At 35.4% G+C, this 22386-nt stretch overlaps 2 protein-coding genes across 2 annotated transcripts; both read left to right on the top strand.

The window, feature by feature from the left end:
• The first annotated feature begins 2334 nt into the window (after nt 1-2334).
• Nucleotides 2335-6238, top strand: LOC111403887 (protein NSP-INTERACTING KINASE 2-like). The gene is made up of 11 exons (XM_023032534.1): nt 2335-2692; nt 3135-3264; nt 3365-3436; nt 3612-3755; nt 3905-3976; nt 4065-4124; nt 4231-4328; nt 4502-4651; nt 4744-5085; nt 5229-5608; nt 5686-6238. Exons 1-11 carry the CDS (start codon nt 2596-2598, stop codon nt 6004-6006), a joined length of 1866 nt encoding a protein of 621 aa, XP_022888302.1. The 5' UTR covers nt 2335-2595; the 3' UTR covers nt 6007-6238.
• Nucleotides 6239-9151: 2913 nt separating this feature from the next.
• On the top strand, nt 9152-10046 carry LOC111403886 (serotonin N-acetyltransferase 2, chloroplastic). Its single transcript, XM_023032533.1, has one exon. The coding sequence runs from the start codon at nt 9265-9267 to the stop codon at nt 9853-9855; it is 591 nt and encodes a 196-aa protein (XP_022888301.1). The 5' UTR covers nt 9152-9264; the 3' UTR covers nt 9856-10046.
• The last annotated feature ends 12340 nt before the right edge of the window (nt 10047-22386 follow it).

Genomic DNA, 22386 nt, shown 5'->3' with positions numbered 1-22386 from the left:
ATTTTAAGAATTATCTCAAAATGCTAGTTGAAACTTGAAACTGCAAGTAGGAGTATCTTCAAATAACTCTTTAAGCCCCCATTGGAACCACATTATTGTAAAAATGATAAGGAAAAATATAGTCATTATAAGTCTCACACAAGAGATAAAAAGTTAAATATGGTGGCTTGATGTGATAGATAACGATCATATTTTTCATTTTAATGAGGAAATAATGGGGCTCAAACAGGAAATAAATGCAAAATGATCTTTACTTTAAATAATGAACTCTTGCAATTAGATTTTAATGTGCTTTTTAATTTAATTTTTTAAAATAATGGGTGTGTTTGCTCTCTAAATGATTTATTTTATAATTATTATACTTAATAAACTGTAAAGTTCAATACTCTACTTTTAAAATTATTCACACTATATTTAAATATTTGCCAAGTAACAAATAGATATAATTAAAAACTGAGAAAAATAATAAATGATTGTTAAAAAGGTGAAATAAAGAATTAAAATAAATAGATTGTTGGAGTGTATAAAATTTTATCTCTTTTTATATGCTCTTTATTATGAATATGATGCTCTTTAAAAATGAAGAGGATCTTGAATATGCAAAATAAAAATTCACAAAAACAATAATGTGACTTCTAAGAAAAATAACCAGTATATTTCTCTCGATCTCTCTCTTTTTTTTTTTTTTTTTTTTGTGTACTTTGAATTTAGCAAGTATGAACTAAAACTGGTAAAGAGTGTGTTTATTTATTTACGTGCTATAATCCAGCCTTTTAATATTGGATGTTCCTTTTTGAAGTATGTTCAATTGATTGGTTTGTCCTTTGACTATGTATTTGGAAAAAAAATTTAATTACTTTAATCTTAGGCATCAAATAAAGCAAAGGCAACGTATGACATAATTAAAGAGAGAATTTATTCACTCGATAAAGATCAAAGAGGAACCATTGCATCACGAGTTTGTCTCGAGATTCAAACCTTTTCTTTCATTAACATTTGTCTTCGCATAATGATTAAAAATTTATTAGCATTAATTAACTCACAAAAGTTTGCATTAATCTCCTATATTTGGGGGATATGCAGTATTTTATTTATGGATTTTTTTATTTATTTATTGTGTATACCATCTTAATTTGTTCACTAAAATCATGTTAACCTTTAAGGGTCGAACATCATAGGATATATATTATTTCAATTTATATAATTTTACCTAATTATATTGATGCAATCTATTTATTTTGATAAATCATATTTTAATTACAGTAAAGTCTTTAACCTTTAGTCATTATCGTATTTATCTTTAATAATTTTTTGGTCATATTCTAATTCAACATTTCATTAATTTGCACATTTTTTACCCATGAAGACGATTTATGTCCAAAAACTTTGTTGAAAACACATAAAAAGATTTATTTGTCCCTTATATTTTTAAATAAGAAAAAGACGAATATAAAAGTATTAGAGAATTTCAAAGCATGCTAAAGCAATATTATCCAAAATCATTATTGGAGACGAGTTGTGCTAATTAATAGAAGTCTAAAGATAAAAACATGACAGCAAAAAAAGTTGATCCAATAAGCGTGATAATGAAGAAAATTTAGAGATCTTTAGTGTAATTAAAAGTAATGCAACAAAATAAAAAGGTCAATCAACATAAAAACCCTTTCCTAAATTGTGGTGGTTGTTCACTTGTTCTCCTCGGCGTATACTCGTTTTACATCTTTATCCCTATGTTTGTTTCTTGACATTACCATCTTGAACACTTTGTAAACAGTCATGATCCCCACTAATAATTTCCCTCCCAAATTGCCACAAGTAGATTTTAAAAAAAAAAAAAAAAAAAAAAGAGTTTGCCCTTAACTTAAAATTAAACAAAAATAACAAAAAGGGAAAAAGAAATAGAAAATTTTCATGATCTTACGGATTCTTACAGCCTAATTTTGTCACGTAGATATGACAAACACAGGGAACGTCTGGATTATGACTGGCCATAATCAAAACCATAGCAAATCCCAATGTGCATGTCCTCTTTTTAACTCTTCACCCAAAGCAAATCCAAACACGCCCGTGAATATTTCTTTACAAATGTAACGGTATATGTAAATAAGAAACGTGAGAAACTTCTGACCCTACAAGAGAAATTCTGACTAGATTTTCCCTTATAGTGCTTAACAGTCAGCATATCAACAGCTTAAAATTTTTTAATTCTGTCGTAAAGATAAAGAAGCCTATAACCAATCTCCAAATTGATAATTGATGGAATTTTCTTTTCTTTTCCCATCAACGTTTGAATTTATCTAACTTTAGTTAATTTAAAATTCTGCTTTTATATACGTTGTTTTCTTTTAACTTTGGTGGACAAGGGGCAGACAAGATACTATTTTAGTCCTCACTTTTTCAATAAAACCCTCTGCATTTTCTTGGGCTCTAACGGAAGCTGTAAGTCAGTGAATTTTTGGTGTGGCAAGCATGAGGAATGGTACTGTTTTCATGTGACATATTTGTTTGATAATTCAGAAGAAACTTTGGTGGATCCTATAAAACAACCTTATTTTTAGCCCATATTACTAGTTTTTGAACTTCTCTGATATTCAAATGGTAAGAGAAGAAGCTGTTTTATGCTTTGTGGCTTTCTTTGGCTTCTGGGCTTCTGCAAGGGCTTTGCTTACCCCAAATGGTGTCAACTTTGAAGGTAAAATTTTCATTTTCTTGATATAGTTTAAAAAGTATTCACAGCAGTAGTTTATCAAATCATATTGGGGTGCCCATGAATATCAAATTTCATGGTTCTTACGACATACTTAGCTGGGAAGATTGAATATCACTGGAAAATATTAGCAAAGAGAAAGAAACTAAGATCTTGTTGATTTTACCAATGAGTTCTTTCCGGTACTTGTATCAAACCTCAATTGTATCATGTGTGGTACAAAGGTTGTATCAAACTTGCAATTGTAGCATGTTTGGTACAAAGGATTTCGAAAAATAAGATAAAATCTTGTTTGTTGTATTATTCAGCTTGAGTACTACACACCAAACACACACTTGGAGTTTGGGATAGTATTGTATTTCTTTAGTCCTTTAAGAAGTAATCAACTTTAACTAAAATACAATTTTTAAAATTTAAATCTTCACAGTGCAAGCTTTGATGGATATAAAGTATTCTTTGAATGACCCTCATGGAGTTCTGAATTGGGATGTAAATGCTGTTGATCCATGTAGCTGGAGCATGGTGGGTTGTTCTCGAGATAATCTAGTCATTTCACTGTAAGCAAATCACTTCCAGATCTTAGCACAATAAAGTCTATGAGAAATTTCACATTTCTGCATATTTTAATCTGAAATAATTGAATTGCTGATATTGCAGTGCAATTCCAAGCCAAGGTTTGTCTGGCAAATTATCTCGTAGTATTGGCAATTTGACGCACCTTCAGAGCGTGTGAGTAGTAACAATATTATGTACGGGAAATGGATAGTACTCGGCAGTTAAAAGAAGCAAAAAAAGGCTAAAATTTTGATCGTTATACTGTATAATTTTGTCAGTCTTGCTTGCCTGAAAGATTAATTGCAGTACATATTATCTGAAGATTTAATACTAAGTTGTTTTGTGGCAGGCTTTTGCAGGATAATAGGATATCTGGGCCAATCCCTCATGAGTTGGGTAGGCTCCAAAAGCTTCAGACACTTGATCTTTCTGATAACTCGCTTCATGGAGAAATTTCCTCTTCTTTAGCTCAATTGAAGAGCCTCCAATACCTGTAAGCACTTATTTACACAACATTGTAGGAGAGAAGTATGTGGGAAGAAAAGATAAAGCACCAGCCACTTAGCTCCTCAATTATGCTTTTGCACTCAACTAGGAGCACTTATGCTTGAATTCTAACCACGGGTTTTAAAATTAATACAGGAGGTTGAATAACAACAGTCTCACTGGAGCTATTCCTCTGTCTCTGGGAAACTTGACTCAGCTGACATTTCTGTAATCTTCTCGATCGATTTGCTTACAATAAATGCATTTATTACAATATTCTATTCTGAAGGTATTTGAGTTCTGTTTCAATTTTCAGAGACTTGTCATTCAATAATTTGAGTGGGCCAGTACCAAGGCTTCTTGCAAAAACATTCAAGTAAGTTTCTTGGAATTTTTCAGATTTCAATTTTGCTTTATTAGAATATAAGATGTTATGTTTCTTGATTAATTTGTTTATTCCTTTTTTCCCCCTTACCGCGCAGTGTTTTAGGAAATCCTTTGATATGTGCAACTGGGAAAGAACCAGCCTGCAATGGAACTGCACCAATTCCTCTATCATTCGCTTTGAATAATTCACAAAGTATGGTTTTACAAGTTATCATATCCTTGCTAACTTCTAATAGAGTTTGAAGTGCTTCAAAAATTCCATGTTTCAATTTCTAAATTTCTTATTGGAACTGCACCAATGCGTCTGTCTTTCTCTATCTCCGGCAAATCACATTGCATTCTAACTATTTGTGTTTTCTCATGAAGATCCGCAGCCATCAGGAAGGCCAAATAGTCACAAAGTTGCATTGGCCTTTGGATCAAGCCTTGGCTGCATCTGCCTACTGATTATTGGGTTTGGTTTCCTTCTCTGGTGGAGACATAAACACAACCAGCAGATATTCTTCGACATTAATGGTAAGTACAGAATAGCTATTCGAACATTAAAACCTTCGAACGTACATCCCATTGTTTTTTTCCATAAACAAGCAGTTCTTTAAAATTTTCAGAACAACATCATGAAGAAATATGCCTAGGAAACTTGAGAAAATTCCAATTTAGAGAACTTCAGATTGCCACAAACAACTTCAGCAGTAAGAACATACTTGGAAAGGGTGGTTTTGGAAATGTCTACAAAGGTTGTTTCCAAGATGGAACTGTAGTAGCAGTAAAACGGCTCAAAGATGGCAATAACAATGGGGGCGAGATCCAATTTCAAACAGAAATCGAGATGATCAGCCTAGCAGTGCACCGAAACCTCCTCAAATTGTATGGTTTTTGCTTGACACCTACCGAAAAACTCTTGATTTATCCCTACATGTCCAATGGAAGTGTTGCCTCCCGTCTCAAAGGTAGCCATCCCATTTTCTCACATTGAGGGGAAACTAATATAGATCAGTGTGTTTCTGTTTTTGTTTCATTCACTATTGCTCTTGCAATTAGGATTATGGCTTAATCCCTAAAAAGCATCGTGTCTATTTCTCGTCTTTTGCAGCCACACCACCATTGGACTGGGGTACGAGGAAACGTGTCGCCTTAGGTGCAGCTAGGGGTTTACTGTACCTTCATGAACAATGTGACCCCAAGATCATTCACAGGGATGTAAAGGCTGCAAACATATTACTTGATGATTACTATGAGGCCGTGGTTGGAGATTTTGGATTGGCAAAGCTTCTCGACCACAGGGATTCACACGTCACGACTGCTGTTAGGGGCACCGTAGGGCACATTGCTCCGGAGTATCTATCCACAGGCCAGTCCTCAGAGAAAACAGATGTTTTTGGGTTTGGAATTCTTCTGCTAGAATTGATCACAGGTCAGAGGGCTCTAGAGTTTGGCAAGCAAGCAAACCAGAAAGGGGCTATGCTGGAGTGGGTAAGCAACTCATTCTTTTTCCTTACCTAAAATACTAATACAAAGTTCTGTAACAAACCGATTGTGTATGGTCACAGGTGAAGAAAATTCACCAAGAAAAGAAGCTTGATGTGCTGGTTGACAAGGATCTTAAGAACAATTATGATCGAATAGAACTTGAGGAAATGGTGCAAGTTGCCCTATTGTGTACTCAGTATATTCCAAGCCATCGGCCAAAGATGTCTGAAGTAGTTCGAATGCTTGAGGGAGACGGGCTTGCAGAAAAGTGGGAAGCTTCTCAAAGAGCAGAGTCTACAAGGTGCAGAGCCAATGAATTCTCCTCTTCAGAGAGATATTCTGACCTTACGGATGACTCTTCTCTGCTTGTTCAAGCAATGGAACTCTCCGGCCCCAGATGATTTAGTTTGTAATGGGTGAAAAGAAAAAAATTACGTGATTTGAAAAGTTGGTTATTGAACTCTCATAGCCTTATATGTTAATATTTTTATAGTTTCAAAGTTTAGTTATTGAGCTGTAAGTGTAAAGCTCTTTCTTTGTATCTTGAGATAAAAGTATTGTACCTGCGCCCAAAACATGTCTTACTTGCTCCGAGAGTACTTTGAAAATCAGTCTAATCCGTTCACTCGAGAAGATTCAGTTTACTTAGCTTTTCCCGACCGGCATAGCTTGACCATGCAATGACTTATATTGAGACTGTAGTTAGGAACATTATCGGAGACAAAATCAATGCTTAGTTTAGAATTTTCAGGTAAAATCCGTTGTCTTAGATTTGAAAACAAAACCACCGACTCTCTTAAACGTACAACCATAACGTAAGCTCACCTAATCTAAGAACGACTTGATACGAATAACCCTTCTATAAGTAGAAAAGATGGTAACATGATCGTGAATACGTGCTCGAAATGTTCACAGAATTTCACATAATACTAGATTAACACATGAATTAAGCACAAGCTAAGACAAAATATGTCAATTTCTAAGAATTGTGTTCAATTGCACTCTAGCTATTATCATAGACACCATGTTAGTTGTTGTACCAAGGATATTTTAGAATTTCGATGACAACCTGACTATGCTTAAGGAGTTGAAAAGTTGAAGATGTGAAATAAAAATAAGAGTACCGAGATGACATATGGACATTTTCTATGAACATTGCTACATGTACACACGTTTTGCCACGTCGCATTACCCAAATGGACATTTTAAATTTCAAACAATTTTTTTACTCAATTGACACTTGACATCAATACAAGTGTCAAGCAAAGTGTAGAAATTCAATGTACAAATGGTAAAGTCCATTTTCTATACCATTGCATTAAATCACGCACCCGAGCCACTTTATAGGTTTTGATTTGTTACTACACTACACAGCGTTATAAAAAAGATTAATGTTATATATCATAATTGGTGCTAAATTATCACCCTATGCGGTAGCACATTGTAAGTCCAATTAAATAGATCTCATAACACCATATTTAATACAATCTTTGTGTCACAAATGGTGATATTTTCGCACTGGTGGTAATACATGTCATAATCCTATGAAAAAAATGTGTTCATTGTTGTTACCATTTGAGAATTCTCTAAACGAGACATTAAAGTATTGAAACTAATGCTATTTTAAATATTAATTTACGTAACTAAAATTTTAAAAGAAAATTAAGACTCTATTTAATTCTATTTTTTGTGAAAAATAAATTTTGTAACGGTGAATTTTGGAGAGTGTGAGGTTAAAAGGTAAGAAAAAAATCTCAATTTACATGCAAAATTATTTTATTGAAAAAATATATAATAAAAAATAATTTAGCGAAAAATAAATTTTAAGTAAATAAGGCTCAAATATAGCCTAAATAATTCAAGTGGAAATTACATAATCTAATGCAATTCTATTTCATAAATCATATACAAAATTATATTCTCGTCTCTCTCTCTGCCGGAAACGACGCTACTGCAGACGACTCTATTTGTTAGCACGATGCTGGTAACAACCAAAGCTTCGAGAAGTGCTTCCTTGCAGTGGTGCAATATAATGTGAGGATTTGGTCATTTTGATCGATAAATTGGGATTATTGTTATACATCAAAAGCTTAAGAACGAGAGATTTTGATGTATAAATGTTATAGAGAGGAAAGAGATGACATGGAGTGCTCTTCCTCTACAGTTTCGAAGTCCAAAAGAATGGATATGCCAATAGGGTACCCGGAGCGATTAATCCAGTTAAAAACTGAACCCAAACTGATTCGGCTAGATTTGACCCACAAATTTTCTGATTTGTTAAGTGTGGACAGATATGGTTTTGATGGAGGCTCTTGGTGATTTGTTTGTTGATTTGGAGAGGTGATATTGAAAATATGGTGGCCAACGGTGTTGCAATGGGTTAATCTAATCAGCAAAAGACAGGACACATGGACAGTGATTTTGGGGTTTTTTTTTGGTGGTTTGGAAATGATATGGTAGTGATGTGATGACTGCAGTGGCGATGGTGATGATAGTGTTAGCGAAGGCAATGGTGTGGTGCTAGCAGTTACAGTTGTGGTGATTGTGTGGTATGAGTTTTTGACCAACTATTTTGGGTGGGAGGCAGTGTGAGTTGGTAGTTGTAATGTTGGTTGTGGTGGTGAGATCGAGGCGATGGTCATGGGTGATTGGGCGATTTTTTTAAAAAAAAATTTGGGGTGATTATTTTGTTGGCATTTGGACAGCGATTGTGGTTTAGTGACGGTAATGATGATAGTGGTGGCGGTTGCCAAGATAGTGGTGGTGGTCGTGGGAGGGATGAGATGAGATGAGATTTGATGCTTGTGATTTGATTGTGATTAATAATTGATTAATTTGTAGTATGTGACCTAAATATTGTGGCTATTACTCACGAGTAATTAAGTTGTGACCGAAAATTAATAGTGACAAATTAATCTAATAATTTACAATGAATAAATGAGTTGTGACAAATAAAAATTTTGATTCTGTGATCGAAAAATAATCTGTGACCTATAAAATTGACAATTTGTGATCGAAAAATAATATGTGACTTATAAAATTTTTTATTTGTGATCGAAAAGTAAGTTGTGACCAGAAATTAATCTGTGATTAATTAATTTTCTTGATTTGTCATCGATGAACAAAAATGTGACTTGCAAAATTTTTGAATAGTGACATAAATTTTTTTGATTTGTGACCAAAAAATAATTAATTAATTGTATAGATCTATTACCTAAAATTTTGATTTGTGATAAAATTTTATAGATATGTGATTTAAATATATTTAATTAATAAAATAATTCATTCATTCATTAAATCATAAATAAGTTTTAATAAAAATCTAATTTTTGAAATTTGAAACTTGAATTTTTGATTTTGAAATGTGTAATACTTAAATTTTTATTTATGAAATATTTCCATAATTCAATCAATTCATTAACCTCGACAGAATAATCTGTAGTTCTTGCATGATTCACGATCTTTTCAAAGAATAAACCCTTTTTTGTAATTGTAACAAAAAAATAAATCCAAAAAATGAGGCCTAAATTTCTCAGGCTAGGAAAAGCGCATGAGAACCACAAGATTTACACCTCTTTTCCTTCACTTCATTAATAATAATTATAAATATTTAAATCTTCAAAATCAAATTAAAAAAAAAAAAAAAGCAGAAGAAGAAAATGCTTCTTCATAACCAAATTTCCATTGCTCTGCGTACGCCATTGATACCCATAAAACCTACACTCAAACACCACTCAAAAAACACCGCTGTTTTTGCCCAACAACGGAATGCACCACCCCCGGCAACAAACTTTTCAATCTCCGACGAATCACTGTCGTCACGAGGATTCACTATCCACCGTACGATCGACAACCTCGACGTCGACCAACTCAACACCGTTTTTGTCGCCGTCGGATTCCCGCGGCGCGACACCGGCAAGATCCGGTTGGCGCTGGAGCACACGGACGCGCTTCTGTGGGTCGAATACGAAAAGACGAAAAGGCCAGTGGCGTTTGCTAGAGCAACAGGTGATGGAGTGTTTAATTCGATAATTTGGGATGTGGTTGTGGATCCGAGCTTCCAGGGGATTGGATTGGGGAAGGCTGTGATGGAGAGACTCATCACCGCCCTGTTAGAGAAGGGGATTACCAATATTGTTTTGTATTCTGAGCCCCGGGTTTTGGGTTTCTATAGGCCCATGGGTTTTGTTGCAGATCCGGATGGGATCCGGGGGATGGTGTATTCTAGGAAGCAGAAAAAGAAAAAATAAATCCTCATTTCTATAGTTTGTTAAGTACCAAAATTCGTTTGCTTCGTTCTTGTTAAAAAGACAATATCAATGTAGCAGTTTGCACTTTATGTAGTATCTATTTAGCCAGGTGGATTCCATGGAAATTTTCCATTTAATGTGATCATCCGTTAATGTGATAGTGAGATCGATGATACATTGTTTAATGTTTACAAATGCTTTTATAATTCGTTAAATAATATGATGTGACATTGCTACAATGTAGATGAACAATCATTTGACAATTATTATTTATGTAAAATTTAGTTTTGAATAATGAATTTTTGAAAAATGTGAGATTTAAAATTAGGAAAATATTTTAAATTTACGTACAAAATATTTTATTGTATATATGTAGTTGAAATTGAATATGTTGAAAAAGAATTTTTGAAATAATGATTATCAAATAGAGGCAAATCAATAACATTATTAATTGGGAAGTGGTTAGCAAACTAATTGGCATTGTTTAAGGAAGAATAAACCCAATCCAATTATAAGAGAAACTCCAGCAGAAAATGCAGGCTCACTCCCATCAATTCCACACCATCTTCTCGTGGTATTGGCAGCTGGGCTTGTTTGGGCTCCATTTTTTCGTAGAATAAATTTTGTAATAATAATTTTTTAAAGAACAAGTGATTAAAATAAAAAAAAAAATTGATTTAAGTATGAAAATTATTTTATTGAAATTGAGTTTAGGATAAAATGAATTTTTAAAAAATGTGGTCCAAACAAGGCCTAAATTTCTTGAAAATGTTGAAACATCTAGTCGGTTGACATGCTTATGCCACCCCCAAAGATACCATATAATTTTGTTTACAATTATTACATTATGGTTAAGTTTTGACATTTTAAGTTAGCAAAAAGTTGGTCAATAGTTTTTCAGTTCTTGATCTCGTCTCCATTTACTCTCCGTGAGTCGACCCCAAAAATTAGCTTTAAAATCTAATTTCCTTTTTTTTTTCTTTAAAATTCTTTAGAATATATTCTTAAATGAATACCGCACATAAACCGTAATTAGTATGTCCTAACTAAAATCCCTAAACCTCAACACCCTTCAGAGAGACCTCCTCTCTCACGTATCTCAATCAAACATCCGATTCCAAAATCAAAGAGAAACCTCCGTCTTTGCTGTTTTCTGTCATTTTCCCCACTTTACAATCTTTACCATCTTCCTCTGTCTCCTCTCGGAGGACCTCTTTAACATCGAACCCCTAAAAGCTCCAAATTGCAGAAACCTCACCTCATTCTGACTTCGACTTCTACAAACTTGCACCGACATTGACTTCGACTTCTGCAAACCATCACCTGACTCAAACAAAATGGGTGGAGAAAGTGAATTTAAGGTGTTGAAGAGGGGAAAAAAGAAAGTGTTAATGAAGAAGGATCTTCAGAGGGAGAAAAAGATCTCTTTAAAAATTTTATAAACCTAAGGTAGCTAAAATTTTTCACTGTTTAAACATTTTTATGGTTTTTATTCGAATTTATATTGTAATATTTGCTGGTTCTGAGAAGAATATGACTATTTATTCTATTTTCAGTTTTATGTGACCGATTTTATGTGAATGGTGAATGCTCACCTAAATTTGACTGGTTTTATGTGAATGGTAGTTACAATTTATAGTTTTATGTTTAATCATTCAGTGTGAAAGTATGATTAAGGTACTTGAATACGGCTGGACATTGTCCGGTTCGATTCGGTTCTAACACCCGAAATTTTCGGGTATTTAGTAAGTGGAACCGTCGGGTCCAAATTTAATTACTGAACCGTTCGGGTTCGGTTCCATTCGGTTCGGTTCGGTCCGATTTGGTTCCGTATTATAATTAAAATTTTTAATATATACAAAATTACGTTAATTCAATTAATGATATATTTAATATTAGCTTTTACAAAATAACGTAGTTCAATCTTATGTGTTTCTTGTCTCTCTTTGCTGAATTTTTCATAAATTTGATTATTAAAATTATAGAAAGAGAAAGATAGCGATCTCAAAATAATTAAGAGAGATGTTGTAGAGTTTTAATTCGATTTTCTCCGGTAGAAACGACACTACAGTAGAATAACATATTTAGATAAAATTGAAGACAATTTGATTAAGTTGATTTTGAACTGAATATTAGAAATAGGAAAATCATATTTTGTGGTTTGAACTATATTAACTAGTTAACAAATTTATTTAGAAAAAATAAAGTAATTTTACTTATTTAAAATAAATTAATTAAAAAAATTACGGAGATTCGGTTCTTCGGGTCTTGGCCTAGAACCAAGAATCGAACTGTACCCGTCGGTTCTTGATTCAAATATCCGTTCGGGTATTTAACTTGAGAAGAACCGTCGGGTTCGATTCGATTCGGTTCGATTCGGCCTCGGCCTCTTCCTCTACGGGGTCCCTGCTGGGCCTCCATCTGATGTGGGTCAACAGTTGGGTTGACATCCTCATATGCCAAGGTTGGAACCGCGTTCAGAGTTGTGGTGGCCAGGGCTTGGCCGGAGTTCTTATTTCCGACTCGGTTTATCTGGTAGTCCATGAGGTGGGAGGTCGGACCCCTACCTCGCTGTCTTTGAGGAGGTGGGAGGCCTCTGCTTGCCCTGTTCCTATGCTCAATCAATTTTTCATTGATTATCTCCCTTCTCATCATCTCTAGTAGGGCGTCATAGGTGGTTGGGTCTTGATTCTGCACATCCCTCCAGAATAGGGTGTTCATGTTCAATCCTCCTCTCAATGCAGATAGTGCTTCTCTGTCGGTGACTTGTACACAGTAGGTCATCTCGTCGGTGAAGCGGGATAGGAAGCTTTTCAAGGACCCGCCATGCGCTTGCCTCATGTCTTGAAGACGCTGGATGGGGGCATCTCCTTCCTTGCTCACTGCAAACCTCTTCAAGAAAGTAGTTTTGAACTCGGGCCAACTTCGAATGCTCCCAGATGGTAGCCTACTATACCAGATTTCAGCCGCTCCACTGAGGGTTAGATGGAATGCTCTGCACTTTATGGTTGGGGTAGTGCCTCTCAGGCTCATGTGAGTTTTGTAAGCATTGAGGTGCTTTTCTGGGTCACCTCTCCCATCATACTTTGGTATTTTTGGCATGATATAGTGGCTTGGGACCTGGGCATTTCTTAGTTCTCTTGATAATGGCAGGTTCTCATCATCATCGTCCAAGTCACAGGACCTCTGCTGCTCATCTGAGTCGTAGTCTTCGGCCTCGTACCTTGGTTGTTGGTGAGAGGGTCCGGGCCGGTTCCTAGCCTCTTCCTCCCTCTTCTGCGGCCTACTTCTAGGCGGGACAGCGCGGGGGGCATTTTCATGCCTTCTCTCCGGCTGCTGGGGCATCAGAGGTGGAGGTTGTGGCCTCGTTCGAGGCTGCTGAGCCTGCTGTTGACTGGGCCTTGGTTCGGCAGGGCTGATTCTGTCAAAAACACTTCCTGCTCTCCTATGTCTTGGGTCTTACTCATATGGAGGTGCAAAGTTATCATGGCTCATTTGGACCTCGGTGGGTCGCCCAGATGCATAGTTGGAGGAAATGTCGATTCTCACTTCCCTCTCGAATGGGCTTTCACCTCGGCTATAGTCTGGCGAGGCAGCCCTATGACTCTGGACCTCGTCCTCCTGCTGATAGTGCCCGTGGGGGGCATATGGAGGAATGGGGAAGCCACTCTGGCCTTGCATTTGGGCCATGAGCTCCCTCATGGCCAAGTGAGCTCATGGCCAAGTTTTGGTTGGCTATATCCCTCATGTTGGCTGCCATGGTAGCCATTTCTCTTGATAGTCGTGCTGTCGCACGCATCCCACCTCTCCTTTGGTGGTGGTGGAGCCTCGGCCGAGCTGCTGGGGCAGCAGGCTGGGGAGGCACATTCGTGCTTTCTCTTACCCTCCTTGGGGGAGTATCTTCGTTAGAACTCATTTTTCTTTTATCAAACTTAGATTTCTCTAAGTGATAGGGGTTCCTCCTGTTCTTTTTCAAGAACAAATCCTTTTTCAAGGGGGGTTGCCCAAACGTATTTTTAGTAAGCTTTTACCACAAGGTTGCTCGTGGTTATGGTATGGTTTCCCACAGACGGCGCCAATCTGTTGACCCCAAAAAGTGCGCCAACAGATGCCGGTCCCACCCGCGCTTGCGTGGGCGAATGTCCAACACGCTAAGACACATGGACGGTCTAAAACGAGCGGTTCAAAGGGGCGTGGGAGTAGCCCAACGACGCGGGACGGTGACGTTCAGAATCCGGCAGGTTGTTCGTAATCCGATTGTACAATAATTACCAACCGGTGCTTGTAAATATATATATGAAAGTGTATAAACTCGATTTGTGTATTGCAAGTAAATGAGAGAGAGTTGAGTAAATGTAGTCTTTGGTATTGATTCTTGCCTTAGCCTTTGACATTACACAATGTGAGTATTTATAGTGATACATATGAAATGGGAGCCATTGGATGAAGTGGCACGTGGCCTCATCTCCTTAGTTCAAACGTCTGTTCTTAGGCATGAGACTTGACTTGCTAGCTTACGGCGCATTTATTGCTTGCGCAGGTCTTTTATACTAGTGACAAGAATTGATCTTTATGCTTGTGACAAACGTTTCATCAGTCATTCGAATAAGATCTCTGAGTAGGCGATCTCTTGGGAGAAGTGATAGTGGAGGAAACTCCTTGTGGTTAGGAGGCTCGCGCATCAGCTTCGGGATTTCGACCATTTGACAAATACCTCCATCTGAGGACCTCAGCTAAATTCAACATGTTCCATGCTTTTGGTCATGGGGCTCGGTAGTTGGACTTCGGCAGAGTACGTCGGATCGTGGTGCCTCGGTGGATGGACCTCGGCTCGAAGCAGTTCGGATGTAGCCCACCTCGGCAATGTATGCCACCTCGGTAGGAACGCCACGTGGATCAGCATGAGTGGTCCATTGGTCCGGGTGGGTATGATAGGTGTGACAACACGCAACACATGTCTTTGTCCATTCAGTAGAATATTTGCCACTATTTTGTATACCAAACTTCTCGTAAGCTTATAATTTCATAACAGATAACGTCAACCCAAATAAGTGAAGAACCCGGTGTAATTCTTAAGGAACTGCACATTTCTCTTTCTAGCACTCATGACGCCAATTTATGGTAATAGTTGGTTGCATTAAATTGTTAACACCACGACCATCTAACATCCATATGTCATGCTCCGTCCCGATATTAATCTGCAAAAGATATGCTCTTAAGTCATAAGAATTCATGGCGTAGTTAAATTTCTCTTCCATTTTAAGCAGAATTTCTTCCATAGATTAGAGCAACATGACGTTTCATTTTGGAAAAACTTTTGCATTAAATTGCCCTCACTTGTAATTTTTGTATCTTCCCACACCAGTGGATCAGTACCTTTCGACAGAACATGGCTATCTATGTAGACCACAATGTTGGTGATGTTGAGGAAGCTGTAAGATGGCCAATTGTGACAAAAAATTGCGATGTTCGGGATAATTCCTTTAATATTCCTACAACATAGAGATTGATATGATGACTCTTTAAGTTTTAATAGTTCATCGCACGAGCCATGATGAGCAATTTTGATAGCTAAACGTTTAAGATAGATTATATGCAATCAGAAGTTTTCTACCTCAAATGATGTGTATGAAAAATCCTGAACAAAGGCTTCCTTAATATTTGTGAAATGTCTCGTATCATTATTATATATTATATCATCATTTATTATCTAATTCAATAAATAATTGTGGAGTGGTTGAATTTGTATAGATGATATATTTTATGGTTTTGATTGGTTATGTCACTTTTTAAAAATTTTGTCACTTTTCTTAATATTCGTCAATTTTTTTATTGTTTGTTACCTTTTTTTAATTTCTGTAATTTTTTAAATGACAAACATAGATTTTGATTGATGCTTTGTTATTTTTAGAGTGTTTGTCACTTTTTTGAATTTTTGTCATTTTTTTAGTATTTATCACTTTTTCAAATAGTGCTTTTCACATTTTTTTTTTAAATTTGTCACATTTTTATAATTTTTTCACTTTTTATTATTTTTTAATTTTCAAAAATTTTTGTGATTTTTTTTTAGTGTCAAACATATGTTTTGATTAGTCTTCTGCCATTTTTGTGTGTGTTTGTCCCTCTTTTTTTTTTTTTTTTTCCCTCACTTTTTTTAGTGACAAATATAGGTTTTGATTAGTATTTTTTTGTTATTTTTTTAGCGTTTGTCACTTTTTTGAAAATTTTGTCACTTTTTATTGTTTGTTATTTTCTTTGTAATTTCTATCACTTCTTTGAGTGACAAACATTTGTTTTAATTGGTGCTTTCTCACTTTTTTTAGTAGTTGTTACTTTTTTTTTTTTTTTTGGTCACTTTTTGAGTGTGTCACTTTTGTTCATCAAATTCTCGCAAACGTATGGATTTGTTGTATAAGTAATAATCGTGATGAGAGAGTTATTGTCCCACGGGGAATAAGAATTAACTCTAGTATATTTGATATATTTAAATTCGTGTTTATAACCGAAAGACGATTGATGAATAACTAACTAATTTTTTTTATAACTAAAAATTATGAAATCAATGAAAATTGGTTTTTAAAAAATCAAGTGTGTGAACGTATTGGATTTCCGACGCCATTAATCAATAATTAGTTCTAATTCTCAACTAATAATAGTTATCTTAATTGATGCAATTGCGACGATCGATAATTCCACATTTATTTATTATTTTTTTCTAAGATATAATAAATCTATGATTATCACGAGACGATCCTATTTCTAGTCCGAATTCATATGGCAAACATGCATTGACATTTAGAATTATCAAATAAGATCGCACACGCCACAAATATTATTGCTAACATTTATTGCCCGTGTGTTCCAATAATAATGTTCTATATATCGTGTGTTTTCCAACGCTACGAAGAAGAAATTTATTATTCTAATGGTGCGCAAACATTAAAACAATATAAATAGACATATTACTGGAATTACAACACAAGAGTTAAGATAAAAACACAGGTCTCGAATTAAAACTAAGAATTAAACAATTTTGTCATCCATCCAATACATGAAACTATTTAGCCCAACATAATGTTGGAATTAAACAAATAAAAGTGGAAAGATATCACCGAAATTTGACGAAACATGATTAATTTTCAAGCTCCTTGCACGAATTATTGAAGAAAGTTGCACAAAGAAAACTCAGCCGACAGCCTTTCTAGAAATCCAATGTTAAATCTCTTATTTCCGACCAGCTTCTCTATGGTTTTTCTTCCTTTCGGTTCCGTGTGTATCAATGTATATTAATCCCCCAATTGGATGCCTTTTTGTCTATAGATTAATCTCCAATTCCTTTCAATTTTCCTCCGAAATTGCTATATATATATAAACCAGCCCTTTTTCTTTGCCCTTTTTTCCCAGCAGCTCTGCCTTTTTTTACTGCCCAAATTCAGCAGCTTGTATGTATGATATGTTGATCCCCAGCCGCTGTTTCTTCTTGCCAGAATCTCTCTCAATTCAGCCCCTTTATTCCACCAGCAGCCGTCCCTTTTTTTTTGTCAGTTAATCCCCCCAGTTGGCGTACAATTCCTCTCCTAATTTTCTGCCAATATATGTGTAAAAATTCTGTATAAAATGCGCAGCCCAACCTTTTTACTTCCAAGACTTCTTTTGAATCCAATTAAAAGTCTAACCAAGGCCCAATTTCATTTTTCTTTCTCCAGTCGGTCACAGCAATGTTTTTGGTGTAATTAGAATTTCAATCCCTAATTAAAAAAAGGAAAAAATTCATAAACCATGTATTAACTATGCACAGTTCAAAAAACATGTTTAAAGTTTAACTAATGCAAAAATTATGTTTTTATCTAATTAATTAAAAATATTTATTAATCAAATATAATAAAATTACAATTATACAATTAATGATCACGTGTACACATTTAAAGGTCACAGATTTATTTTTTGATCACATATTTTCAAATTAATTGGTCACGAATCAAAATTTTGATAGGTCACAGATTATTTCGTGGTCACGCATCACAATTTATCCATCAATTTTATAGGTTACAGTTTATGTCATTAGTCACAAATCTAAAATATTATAGGTCACGAGTCACAACTATAGGTCACAAATGGTTATAAATCCAAAATATTATAGGTCACGTATTTTTGAATTTGATTGTCACAAATTATTTTTTAGTCATAAAACGATCGAATTTCAAGGTCACAGATTAATTGTGGGTCACAGACACCAAACACCGATCTCGATCCACCTCAGTACATGGTCACAAATACTACGCCACCAAATCAACCACCATTGCCATCTGAACCACACCATCGCCGCCTAAACTAAATCACCAACAAAACTGCCACCGTGTCCTTCACCACACCACCACAACCTCCAACAAAACACCGACCAAGAAAGCCGACCACAAACACCACCACCGCACCCACATCCACGCTGTACAGAGTCATTAATTGTGGGTCACAGACACCAAACACCGATCTCGATCCACCTCAGTACATGGTCACAAATACTACGCCACCAAATCAACCACCATTGCCATCTGAACCACACCATCGCCGCCTAAACTAAATCACCAACAAAACTGCCACCGTGTCCTTCACCACACCACCACAACCTCCAACAAAACACCGACCAAGAAAGCCGACCACAAACACCACCACCGCACCCACATCCACGCTGTACAGAGTACACCACCATACAAGACACCGTCATCGCACAAGACACCATCCAAATCCATCGCCAACCAAACACATCGCCACCGCAACCTCACGCCCATAGCCAGCACCCTTACCACCAGCAACACAAACCCCAAAACTACTCCACACCCACTACAAAAATCAAATTCACAATTGAAGACCGCCGCCGCCACCACCATTTTTGCAACACCACCGTCACCAAACTGCAAACAGCAACACCACAGCACAGACGCACACACCACCACCGGTCAAATCCACCACTACCACTTGTAAGTTGTTACCTACCTAGATCGACTGTAACCCTATTCGTGGTCGCGAAGCAGATGAGAAAAGAGAGAAAACCAATAGAATAGCCACCGGTGAGGATGCTTTTGAGCGTCGCCTCCATCGTGGTCGCCGTCGTCGTCGTGAATCGTCGCCGATGGTAGCGAAGATGGTGTTTCATGATCGAGAGAAGGCAGAGCAGGGAGATGGTAGAGAGAAAAAAACAAAATGTAAAAAAATTAGGGTTGGGGAAATTGAATTGTAAGAAATAATATTTAAATTATTAAATCAATACCTGATTGTTGCATAATGAGACTCTAGCCCTGATGTTTGAATTGTAATGTTTAAACCTTGGATTTATGTAATTTTCTCTTAAAAAAATATGGTTCAAGCCCACTTGAATCTATTATCATTGAAGTTCCAAATCAAGGCCCCTTTAATGTGATGCTTGCTTCAACCCGTCAATTCTTTTAAAATAGTGCAATTTAATCCTTGATGTCGTCCATGTGCAACTGATGTCCTCCTTCTTTTCCACTTGCTTCAAACGAGTCCAACACTAAAAACGAAAAGAAAATTAACCGAAGTTAACTAGAAACTAATAATTGACAACTTAAAAGTTTAATAATACAGCCTAAATAAGTCACAAATTGCACTTATCAACTTTCTTTTTTCTTTATGTAGGAAAGTCCTGTTATATTCTCTGCACGAGATAATAATGAACTTAAATGAAAAGTTTAGTCATTTCATTGAACCGATTTCAATGTTGTAATTGGTGTTTTGTAAGTTTTTGAAGTTCTGTTATTTTTTTAAGTATTTGTCACTTTTTTTAGTGACAAATATCACTTTTTAATAAAAAGTGACATAATAAAAAAGTGACACTTAACTTCAAAAAGTGACATTATAAGTGAAAATTAATTTTACACAGTATTTTTTAGGTTAATATATTTTTCAAAATATTGATGTAGTTTTAAATTGACATCCTACTCAATGAATCAAGTGGAAGATCTGTTATGGTGTGAGTGCAAGTTAAGCAATTCCCTTCGTTGGCGACAGAAGGGGACGAATGGCGAAATTTGGAAACAATATTGAAGTTTATTAATTCAATTAAAACTAAATTGAAGTCCAGTGACCATCTAATTGAGAAAAAATTAATTGAAATTTCATTAAAAGTTCATTGACCGCTGATGAATTTTACCGTCAGGTGCTCAAGAAACAAAACCTAGTAGAGAAACACCCACTGAAAGCTAGGTTGATCGATATCTAAGATTTTTCATCAATTGAGAATATGAATAATTTCATTCAAGAATTCTAGATGATAGGAAGGAATTTTTCTACCTTCTACATTTCAAATTCAAAATTCGAAAGCTATAAAGATCAAAATCAGAGCCATCAACTGTTTTCGAGCACACAGGCATTAGTAACCACTCCTGATGACATCTTTTATTAGCCTGCCAGGGATGTAGATTCATAAGGCATTTGAAATGTTATAACGAATCATTATGAATATTTTAGAGATGAGGATTAATACAAAGATAAGAAAACAAGTTGTTGGAATTGGTTAAGTATAAAATCATGGTAAAGTGACTTTCGTGTCAATTTCAGTCAAATATTCGGACTTGATCCGATAGTCAAATTATGAAAATAAATAGACTAACTTATTCTACTCGTCAAATAGATCGGTGTGGTATGTTTGGAATCTAAAAACCAATTCCAAATGAATGAGAAATTATGGTCCAAAATTGAAATGAAAATAGGGAAATTGGTTGGGTATTTGCCTAACTCCACCGCTGGCCTATCGCTCGAGCGGTGAGCGGGCGATAAGACACAACAGTTGAGCGACAGTTCAACGACAACCTTTCTGTTTTTAATGCTTGAGCGACGCACAGGCGATAAACGAGCAACAGCAAAGGCTACGATCCTTGCAAAGATTGTTCAGTTTTGAGGCGTCTCTTCACTCACCTCTCCTCCTCTATAAATTAGATTCTTGGGATGACCTTTACTTCATCCTAATGATATACAATCATAATATAACATAAACATTCAAATTTCCTTAGCCAAAATTTTGTGTAAAAATCTGTTTTCATTTCATTCAAAAGGAGTACNATCATAATATAACATAAACATTCAAATTTCCTTAGCCAAAATTTTGTGTAAAAATCTGTTTTCATTTCATTCAAAAGGAGTACAAAAGCCGTAATTTGGTTCACTATTCCTGTGTTTTAGATTGCTAAAGACACATGAAGTTAGCTGTTGTATCTTGGTGTCATCATCCGTAAGCATCGTTGCGGGGCAATCGACTTAAGGACAAAGAGTTTAATTCGTGCCTCGACATTGCATTCATTTCTTTGGTGTTACTTTGTCTAATTTCATTTGCATTTTAATATTATTTCTGTGCTCTTTATTCTTTCATCTTTTCTGGTTACTCTGTCCGATTTTTGGTAAGATTGATAAATTTGATTTTAAAATCAGCACTAAAATCCCTTTTTCAAACAACATAGGTGTACCAAAAAAATGACACTGGCAAATCTATATGCAAGATATTAGGAGTGTTGTATGGCCAAATTGTGTCACTTCATCAGATATAGGCATATAGTAACAATAAAGGCAAGATACAAATTGTTGCCCTCACAAAAAGATAAAAATAGGGGCTAGAATTATTGTTTTGCTACTTATGGTCTTTTGTTGAATTAAATGACCCTATCACCGGCATCGCCACCACCATTTGTCCCACACTGCTTGCATTACTGCGTGTAGCACAATAATGGCCATGGGGCCTCAGCAATTGAGGGCGACAAGCCACTCCGTGCGTGTTTAATATTAAGTCCCTATTTCATAATCATTATTTGAAAACTCTTTTTTCTATATGCTCATTTTTAACTAAATATTCATACAATAAAATATTTTGTACGTAAACCTAAATTTTTTTCCTATTTTTTAATTACATATTCTCCTAAAAATCCCTATTCAAAATATTATTTTGGCCAAATAATGACCATCAAACAAAGGTCTAATTTAAAATGTTTACTTTATTTAGAGGAGTAATTCAAATTCTTATATATTGATAATATATATACATATAAGCAATTTGAGATTTATCACATAATATGTTCATGCAAGATGATGGTTCTTTTGAGTATACCACTCTTGTAATCTATGTTTGCTTGAGTTTTTGGACAATCAAATTTCCCGATCTAGCTTACTAATTTTGATATCATATTAAGACATCATGTTTCATTTCTAAATGTCAACTTTGATAAGGATAGTAGTTCAAGCCTTATATGATCGTTAATATTCTTAGTTTTCTTTGATATAAAATTTTTGTTGAAATTTATTTGTAATCATGCCAAGAATCAAGAATCACATATAATTATAAATTGATACATCGAATTCATACCTGCGGAAGCCATTGTTAATATGAATAATAGTTGTAATAGCAGTCAGATCTTCCCCTCTTTGCTCCTCATAAAGTATCAGCTATCAATGGGGCAAGCTAATAAAAACATATGGAGAGGAGAGAGGACCTAACCTTTATACATAGGAAATATTTTGAGCCGTCCCATT

The sequence above is a fragment of the Olea europaea genome, chromosome 11, assembly GCF_002742605.1.
Source record: "Olea europaea var. sylvestris chromosome 11, O_europaea_v1, whole genome shotgun sequence".
Taxonomy (NCBI): domain Eukaryota; kingdom Viridiplantae; phylum Streptophyta; class Magnoliopsida; order Lamiales; family Oleaceae; genus Olea; species Olea europaea.
Note: the sequence above shows the minus strand (reverse complement) of the source record. Positions and strands in the feature narration are given on the sequence as shown.